The following is a 10,237-nucleotide window of genomic DNA, read 5'->3' on the forward strand; positions in this document are numbered from 1 at the left end:
TATTTCGATAAACTACCTTCCCCTGTTAAATATACACATACTTCTTTAAAATTGGGGGAGAAGTAAATTGATCATTTAGAAGGCAAGTTATTAAACTGAAATCACTTTGAGATTTTTCTAAATGACAAATTAGAGACATCATCCAAACATCTATGGGTCCAAAAACTCTTCTTCCCCCTCAACAGCTTTACCTCCAAAAGGCATCAAATATTAAAGGTAACAAAAATACTAGAATACTCCTTGACAAAACAGCCCTTTATTAATAATCCAATTGACTAGAAAGACAAATGAGTAGAAAACGTCATATCTAAAGAGAACATGACCCACCTATGACCCACCTATTTTAAATACGGGCAATCAAAGAGCTGGGAAGAATCACTACTTAGAAATAACTACACATGCATGATCTTTTATATGCATCCCCCTGTAAGAGGAGATTCTCTAGGTTGAAAAAATAATTTTCTGGTCTCAATTTATCCATTTGAGCTCAACATTTCCCCGCTCTAGCTCGTAGGAAGACCAGGCCAGCAGGAAACAAGATTTGAGTTGAAAATCCTCTTTTATCTGCCACCTCCAACCCCTAAGCCCTCGCTCTTCTGTAAGGTAACAGATTCTTAAACTGTCAGTCAGAAATTACAGACATGCATTTTTTGGTCACTTTTGCTCTTTTCTTTATTTTTGGTGTTTTCTTTCTATTTGTAGTTTTAACCAATGCATTACTCGCAGAAGAAGTCAATATCCTGGAAAAAAACAAAAACAAAAAAGATTGAACTGAATAGGCTAGGCTAAAAAACAGATGTAGATCCTGTATTTAAAATCATTTCTAATCAGAGAAATTTGAATTTCAAGTAAGTAAAGGTTGACCTCAAGAAAATATGAAATAATTACCACTTTAAGTCAAAAACTACTTACAGTGAAGGTCCTCAAATGAACCTTTAATTTACGGTTATCTGACAGATTTCAGCTTAATGCTAAGAAGTGATGACAACTGAGTTCCATTTGTGTAGGATGGGCAGTGTTTGAAGCACAGCAATTAGCTCCAGGAGAACCACTTCAAAACAAGCATCTTGCAAAGTAGCTCAGAAAGCATCTTCTATTTCTGTCCTGAGTTTACAGGACCCCAGGGCATTAGGAAGAGTATAATTTTATTTCATATATAAATAGAATCTATTTACCACAAAAATAAGACATTCAAAGATTGTTTTAGAATATTTTGATTTGATCAATAACATGTGATAATTTTTTTCTCAGCCTATCTTTAGTGAAAACCGTCAGTAAGAGTCAGTTAGTACTGACTTTGTTTTCTTTCTTTGTTACATAGACTGCTTTGCAAGATAACTTGCATCTAAAACAAAAGAGGTACTGTATTGTATACTTGAAATTTGCTAAAAGGGTAGATCTTAATGTTTTCACACACACACACACACACAAAGGTAACTATGTGAGGTGATATATCTGTTAACTAGCTTGATTGTGATGATCATTTCACAAGGTATATCAAAACTTAATGTACACATTAAATGTATGCAATTTTTATCTATCAATTATAACCCAATGAAGCTGAAAAAATAAAGAAAAAAGTTGAGACAAAAAAATAGCAAACTTAAATAAAACAAAAGGGGGTGGTATACAGAAAGTTTACTCATCTTTCAACGTTGACAATAGTTATAAATAGTCCCCCAAACCTCACTATCTCAGAAAAGTCACCATTGAAAGCTGGGGTCTTTGTTCCATACATCTTGTAGGTTGCATGATGCATTTTTGACAGCAGTCTACGTTGCCCCAAGATCTGAGTCCTTGTCTAGTCACTTTTGAGATGCTTACCGTGGTGGGAACTTCCTTGGTAGCTTCCTGGTACACATGCTGCTCCTTGACCAGGTTGCTGGGGAAATAACCCACGACTCCCATCTCGTCCTGGCCATCGCCATAAACCTAAGTGCCCAGAAGAATAGCAATCAGGAAAAAGCTGATGCTGAGTGTCTTCTGAGAAACCCGCAGGCATCCTCTTTGCTGATGGTGAAAATCATAGCTGCCAATACCTCCCTTTCACCCTGCGGTCCAGGGGACTCTGCGGAAAATCCGAAGTTTACTTGGAGCACTAAGTTAACCCGCAGGAATTGTGCATCTACTCTTTAGTGGCCCAGCCTAATTTCACTACTTTAGCATGACTTTATTTTATGCAGTCTTGTGAGTTGCCTGAAATCTTTTTTGAACCCATAAATATATAAAGACAGTACATTTTTTAAAGTATTGTAGACGCTTATTTTAAATGATGCAAATTTCTCAGTGTTCAACAATTCAAATGAACAGACTTAAATGGATTTAAATTTAATCCTTCATTAATTTAGAACTCACCTTTAGGGTTGCAGATGAGGACAGAAAATCAACCCTGCTTCATCCCGCCCCAGGGACCACCCCTGTATATTTTAACTGAAAAACGCTGATTCTTTGGAATTAATGAGGGTGCAACGTTTCCTGAAAGAATATTGATACTTAGACTCACTGCCAACACACATGCCTTCTACTTGGCAAATCTCAGACGTTTTCGGATAAGATTCAAATTCTTTGGGATGTTCAAGCCCCCATGTACTTGACTCTTTTTTTGCCAAAATATCACATTAACCTACACTTGGTTTTGTTATGAAATTGATCTTTCTTTCTTTAAAGTGCAATAATAGCAACTATACCTGAATTTTTGCATTTCCATCTACAATCGCTACATGGTTCTTAACAACTAGTATTAAGCATTAAAATAGGTTGAAGGTAGGTAATCAAGGAAAAGTTAAGAGCAATATGTGTCAACAGGTGTTTATTTTAAATTATCTCATCTTACACTGCCAGCCCAAAATTCTCCAGCTTCGTTTTCTTTTACCAGCTTTGAGTACACATAGATCTGCTGCCCTTTTTTAACATTAATGAATCTACAGTCCGGGGCATTATAATCTTCTTGAGCTCTAGCCAGAGAAATAGTATCTGGAAGAAAACATAAATAAATGATTACATTTTAGGCTCCTGAATTTTATAACAGTAAAAGGCAGTGTATATTAGAAAAACTAGGAAATCAGAGTGACTGATAATTTCCAGTTTACAGCTGGTGTCTATCCAAGAGAAAGCAGACAGCCAAGATATTAAAGCTGCAACAAAACTCAGCCAAGTGAATTCTCCATGGTAAGACACCAAAATGCAGACCAGAAGAAGCAAAGTTGATAATATACACATTGGAGAAGACTCACTTCAAAGTACAATTCAATTTTATGCTATTAGTGAATATATTTTCAATTATGTAATAGAAAGATAATGAAAAGCATAAAAAAATCCTTACAGACACACTCATCATCTGCACAGAGCTTCTTGGAAGCTAGATGGTCCATAAATATTCCATGCACAGCACATACAGCCACAAGACCCGGGAGGAAAAGTAACAATATTCTTGCCATCTTCCTTTTTTCTGTTTTAACTCGAACTCTTAGTGGAAGCGGGGACTGAGACTCCAGTGGTTCCTGCCTTTTATGTGAAAGCCAGACCTCTGGGTAAATACTCTGGCCAATTAGGAGGGCCTACCACCCCTCTGTTTTCATAGCAAGCTACCCGGTTTCAGGAGCTATTTAGCATCTGATTTTCCAAACAGAGTCAAACTCTGTGTCTTTCTACACATAGATAATATCCAAAATGGTCCACTATTGTTAATGCCGCTTTAGCAGTGGTTTATTGTATCAATCAGCAGGGCTTTGCTGAGGGTACTATGAGAATGTCAAACCATTTTTAGTTTTAACTCACTCCTAATTTTCTTTCAGCTTCTGAGCAAAAACATACCAGCTGTAGGAATCTGTTGACAATGTGAGATCTATAGCACAAATAATTTTGATTTAAACAAATTCAGTTAATAAATCTGGATTTACATAACAGATAAATTAAGGATTCTTATGTTTATAAATCTTTCATGGTAGGATTCTTAGAAGGCATGCCTGTCCCAGGCCAAAGATGAATTCTAACATACTAGTTGATGCCACATTCAGACCCTTCCAGTGGGGAAAGAGATAGGTGGGCTGAGAAAAATGGGCCAATCTTTCCCCTACCTGTTCTCTCTAAGACTTTCACAATGCAGTCTCAAATGCTCAAGGGTGACAGGTCAAAGAGAAGAGAGTGAAGTTACAAGTTTATGTTACCCCCAACTTCCTACTTCTGAGCATGTTTCCCACGGCTAGAGGAGCACTCCTAGAGGCACCAAAGTGGACCAGTACCTAGCTCCATCTATTCAGCAAATACTTACTGAGCACTTACTGTGCCAGGTATTGCTCTGGGCACTCAAGATATAGCAGTACATTTTTAAAAAGATTTTGGCCCCAAGGGTTGCTTTCTATTAGAAGAGAGAGACAGTAAGTTACTGCTTTTTATAGGGTGTTTGAGCCTGGCATCTCTCCCACAATGTGGCCCTTCCCCTGTTGTTATCCATTGCTTCTAGAATAGAGATCCCTGTCGGGATGCCTTCTCCACCTTGGTTGATGATGTGACTTCAGAGCAGTGGCTTCTCCCCCAACCCCAAACTCATAACCTCATAAAATGAGGGACAAGAACTTAACTTACTAAATAACTTGGTGCAAAACAATTTTCCAAGGGATAAATTGGTACAGCAAAATATAATAAAAACTTTTTTTGTCTTGGGTGTATGTGTGTGTGTGATAGAGTTTTGTTGCTTTGTTTGAGTGTGTCTGTGTGTGTATGTAAAAGAGTTTTGGTGTGGGTATGGGTGTGGATATGTGTGGCTGTGTGTGTATGTGTGTGTGACTTTCAGGGGAGGATCTTTTATATAGCTGGCCCTGATTGGAAAGTTCGTTTTATTCAATACCTTCATTATAGACAAGGAAACTGAGGCACAGCAAATGCCAGAGTGGTCTTTTTGTTTTTCGTTGCTTTTTTTTTTTTTTTTTTTGAGATAGAGTCTTGCTCTGTCTCCCAGGATGGAGTGCACTGGCATGATCTCGGCTCACTGCACCCTCTGCCTCCAGGGTTCAAGCAATTCTCCTGCCTCAGCCTCCCGAGTAGCTGGGATGGCAGGTATGCACCATCATGCCCAGCTAATTTCTGTATTCTTAGTAGAGGCAGGGTTTCACCATGTTGGCCAGCCTGGTCTCAAACTCCTGACCTCAAGTGATCTGCCCTCCTCAGCCTCCCAAAATGCTGGGATTATAGGCATGAGCCACCGCGCCTGTCCTAGAGTGGTCTTTCTGAACCATCTTATCTAAAGGTTACCAGAGGGATCATGGTTCAGTGCTGTTTCAGTCCATCACTGTCAACTTAGAATTGACATATTAGAATAAATCATTTATTTCCTGTTTCACATCAAGGAAAGATTGAATTCGAAATTATTTTTGAAAGCAGAATGCCTCTGCGATTTTTCCCCTATAGTCAATCTAAAGGTCTAAATTTCTGGGAAAACTAAAGCATTGATTAAATCTGCTTAATCCTGATTGTGCAGCTGTTTTATGGACTGTTCCAGTCTCAAACCAGCCCTCAGCATAGGAGAGTTAAAAGACAATTGTCATTTAAGAGGCACTTGAAGAAATGGGGACTGCAAAAACTCCCCATTGGGGAGCATATAGAGACCCTCCAAAGCAAAATAAAATAATTAAAAACAAAAAGCAAAAAGGTGACATTCAAACTATCACGACTTAGAAAATCAGGCTAATACTAATGTGAAGCCATTATTGGACACTTGAAGGTGAAGAAATAAAGTAATGATTTAACCAAGACTTCTGAGTGCAGCCTGCGAAAGCTTGTGATGTTCTGGCATTCTAAAGTGGCAGAGACAGGACAGAAGTTAGAGGCTTTTTGGTAAAATTGCATGCAAATAGGAATTTGAACTTGCAATAATTCAGCAAGTAGCTGTGTCTGGCAGTTATGCCGAAGACACTGGGGCCACTGGGGGTTCAGTAAGGGTTCTGGCCCCAGTTTGCATACTTGTTCCTCTAGATTTTCAGATGTATTCTCCAAACATTTAATCCCTAAATGACATTTTTCCCCTTCAGTTCCTAAATTAGATTCTCTGTCTGGAGTTCTTAAATGGAGGCCATGGTTCCCTTAGGATCTAAGCATGGACTCGGTGAAGTGCAGGCAGCCTCCTTGTCATGGCCTACAAGCTCCTGTAGGATCAGGCGCCTCTACCTCTGGGATTTCACCTCTTGCTCTCTCCTCTACTCGCTCTGTTCCTCCCATACCAGTTCTCTCTGTCTTTTGAAAACACTAAACTCATTTCTGCTTCAGGCACTCTGAACTTACTGCCTAGGATGCTTTTCCCCAGATACCAGCATTCAGGTCCCTGGCCAAGATGCCTCCATAGACACAATTTAAAAGAGCCACTTCAAACCTTCCTCCACCCAATCCCTGTATCACGTCGCTGCAGTACACTGTCCTAAGGCACGTATCATAGCTGACATGCCTGCTTTCTTTACTTGGTGGCGGTTTGTCTTCCAACACTATAATGAAAGCTCCACAAGGCAGGGATCTTTGCTATCTTGTTCCTCACTCTGTCATTAGCACCCGGAAAAGATACTTGGTGTGCATTAAATAGGTATTCACTGAATGAATGCACAATTGCTCTGAAATTGTATGCATAGGGGTGTGTGTGTGTGTGTGTGTGTGTGTGTGTATGTATGTATGTATTTTTCCCCTGGGCAAAGTCCCTGGCTTTAAAAAGAGATTGATAACACCTCTAAGAGTCATTTAATAAATCATCAGGGTAGAAATTCTGAGGTCTTGCAACTTGCCACCAAAACATGGTCCCCAGAGCAGTAACTCTGACATCACTTTATAGAAATGAAGTTTCTCAGACCTCACCTCCGAGACACAATCTTAAATCTACATTTTAACGAGATACTCAAGTCACTTGTATGCACATTAACGTTTGAGAAGTACTGTTCCCCGGCAAGTAAAATACCGTAATTTTAGCTCACATTCTTCATAAGGTCTTGGCTGGATATATTTTCAAGGGAAAACAAATGCCTGTTAAATACTCAAACAGAAGATACTATAAGGCTTAAAGTTTAAAATGGAGTTTTGAGTCTCCTGTAACTGAAGTCGGAGACCAGCAGAACTTGTTTTCTGGTCACAACCCTGCTGACCAGAACAGGATCTGGTCCAGGCAGTATAAAGTGAAGAAACCAGCAGGGACAAGGAGATGTCAATGAAAGCGATCCTCAGCTGTCTTCATCGTTCATTAGCATAACCCACTCCCATAGTGCCATGACAGTTACAAATGCCATGGCAACAACCTGGAAGTTACTGCCGCTTTCCATGGCAATGACCCAGAAGTTACCACCCCTTTCCTAGAAAGTTCTAAATAATCTGCCCCTCAATTTGTATTGAGCCTCCCCTTAATTTGCATGTAACTAAAAGTGAGTTTAACTGGGTGTAAATGCAGTTGCCAAGAGCCAATACTTTGCCAACTCTGGGCACACTGTGTATGAATTAGCCCTGCTCTGCAAGAGGCAGTACTGTTTACCCAAAGACTGTTGTTTACCACCACCAGCTCACCCTTGAATTATTTCCTGGGTGAAGCCAAGAACCCTCCTGGGCTAAGCCCCAAGCTTGAGGCCTGCCTGCCCTGCATCACAACCATTTCCAGATCTAACATTATCCTCTATTTATCAATATACTACTTTTGAAAAACACCATTTGAGCCAATGATCTATTATACCCTACTTCATGAAAATAGAAATCTGCTTTGTTAGTTCTTAACCTTGGGTGACAATGGAATCACCCTGGGGGGTGGGGTTATAAAAATATTGATGACTAGGCTTCATCCCTGGAGACTAATTGATCTGGGGTGTAGATTGAGCATAGGTATTTGAAAATGGCTACCAGATGATTCTAACATGCAGCCAAAGTTAAGAACCACTATATTAAATAACATCTACACCCTTCAATCATTCCTCAAAACTCACATTCCCAAAGATGGGTGAGATAGGGAAGGTCAAAAGATCTTAGTTTGATCAAATCTTCTTTAAAGCATTGCTAACTCCTTTTTCCTTTCCTCTGCTCCCTATTGAAGGATTACTTTATAGAGTTTGATTGCACAGGAAAGATTTGGGAAAACAAGTGAATAGAATATATTGAAGTTAATGGGACTGGTGGAGAAGTGAGTTACACACAGGGGAAGGGGGAAAGCCAGGATGAACTCAACGCTGTTAAGACTGCAGAGGCATTCTTATACATTCATAGTTTTTAACATAACTGTGTAGATATATCCAAAGGTAGACAGACTATATAAGATTCATATGATGAAAAGATGAGAAGCTGAGGAATCAGCAGGAGGCTAAAGAAATATGACAACTACACGCAACACAATCCTGGATTGGATTATTGAGCCATTATTGGAACACAAACAAAACTTGGATTGGAACACAAACAAAACTTGGATTGGATGATAACATGGGATTATTTCCTGTTTTGTTTGAGACAGGGTCTCACTCTGTTGCCCAGACTGGAGTATAGTGGCATGATCACACATAATTGTAACCTCAACCTCCTGGACTCAAGCAATCCTCCTGCCTCAGCCTCCCCTGTAGTTGGGACTTTAGGCACACACAACCACATCGAGCTTATTTTTTTACTTTTTGTAGAGACAAGGTCTCACTGTTGCCCCAGCTGGTCTTACATGACCCTCCCACCTCAGCCTCCCAAACTGCTGTGATTACAGGCATGAGCCATCGCACCCAGCCACAGTCCCTGGTTTTGATGGTCATATTGTGGTTATGTGGGAGGGTGGTCTTGTACTTAAGACACACATTGAAGTATCATGGAACAATGGGGAATCAGGTCAACGTAACCACAACCTCAAATAGCCCAGAAACCTAGAAACAATGATGATTAATTTGAAGTGTTTATGAGAGTTCTGTGTACTATTTCTGCAACTTTTATATAAATCAGAAATTGTATCAAACTAACTTATTACTCTTCTGCTTGAAATCTAACAGAACATATGCCCAGACTTGTATGTAAATGTTCATAGCCACTTTCTTAATAGCCTCAAATTGGAGAATCCAAATGCCCATTCATTGGTGGAACTGCTGGTTTAGGCAACAATAGATAAATTTCCAAAGCATTCCAGACAGGGCAAAACTGTTGGGACAGAAAACAGATCAGTAGTTGACTAGCGCCAGGAGTAGGGGGAAATCGACTGACTGCAAAGGGGTAGAAGGGAACTTTTGGGGGTGATGGAATGCTCTGTACTTAGGATTATTACATGACTATATACAATAGCCCAAACTCATCAAATGGAACACTAACATGGGTGAACTTTATTGTACGTAAATTCTAAACCACATTAAAAAATTCTCTAAAATAGGTCCCCATTTCACTCGGAGTATAAGCAACTCCTTAAGAAGACCTACACGACCCCTCTTACTATTCACCCCCTCATTCTCACCCCAGGTGAGCCACCCTGACCTTTCTGCTCCAATACAGCCACTCAAAGCATGGCCAGGCCTGGGCACAGGATCAGTCTGTGAATTATATCCAGTTCTTAGAAAAGTACAGTATCCGAGAGTGAGCAGTTAGAAACTTTACCAGCAATTCACATCACTGTAATATACAAGAGCATGGCCCATTTTCTAGTAATTCACTGTTAATATATTTTACAAAAGTACAGGAGCTTGACAACTGAGTTAAAAAAGTTAGAAGAGTCAGACTAAATGTGGCAAAGTTATAGGAAAAATTTTTTCCCTCTTTATGTATGCATAACAGTGATGTGATAATCTGTCTACATAAGTCTAAAAGTGGTCTTTCCATAAGTAGACAACAAAAATTCCAAGTGATAAAAGTTTTGTTCAAGGAATAGTAAAACTGGAACACCAAAAAAAAAGTACTGTTTTCTTGTTGTTACTATCAATATGTACTATACTTGTAAAAACAAATTGTCCACTTCTGGAGATACCCATGGTTTATTCAGCAGAGGACTGAATCGATAGGCTTAAATATAAATCAAAAGCTAAAGAAAACGGGCTTTGGAAATATTTGAACATTGGTGTTTAAGAATTACAAAGTAGCAGCAAACTTAGCACTGGCAACTCTATTAATCAGCCTATTTGTCTTAAAGGGAAAAAAAAAGACTACAGATCGTAAAATTTTTACGCCGGAGGTCTTTCACTAAAGAGGTTGGGTATTAACCTCAGAACAGTCCTGCCTCATGAAGGAAAGAGCATTAAACGCAGTTTGAAGACAGCATTCCCTTTCCGTTTTC

The 10,237-nt window shown here is 39.4% G+C and overlaps 1 protein-coding gene across 1 annotated transcript; it reads right to left on the minus strand.

Annotated features, from left to right (window-relative positions):
* Nucleotides 1-236: 236 nt before the first annotated feature.
* OTOR (otoraplin) lies at nucleotides 237-4,951 on the minus strand. Its single transcript, XM_033185550.1, has 4 exons — nucleotides 3,323-4,951; nucleotides 2,834-2,973; nucleotides 1,825-1,932; nucleotides 237-740 (listed from the first exon to the last, which is right to left on the minus strand). The coding sequence occupies exons 1-4, from the start codon at nucleotides 3,435-3,437 to the stop codon at nucleotides 717-719; spliced, it is 387 nt and encodes a 128-aa protein (XP_033041441.1). The 5' UTR covers nucleotides 3,438-4,951; the 3' UTR covers nucleotides 237-716.
* Between the last annotated feature and the right edge of the window lie 5,286 nt (nucleotides 4,952-10,237).

The sequence above is a fragment of the Trachypithecus francoisi genome, unplaced genomic scaffold (genome assembly GCF_009764315.1).
Source record: "Trachypithecus francoisi isolate TF-2019V2 unplaced genomic scaffold, Tfra_2.0 Lachesis_group21, whole genome shotgun sequence".
Classification (NCBI taxonomy): Eukaryota; Metazoa; Chordata; class Mammalia; order Primates; family Cercopithecidae; genus Trachypithecus; species Trachypithecus francoisi.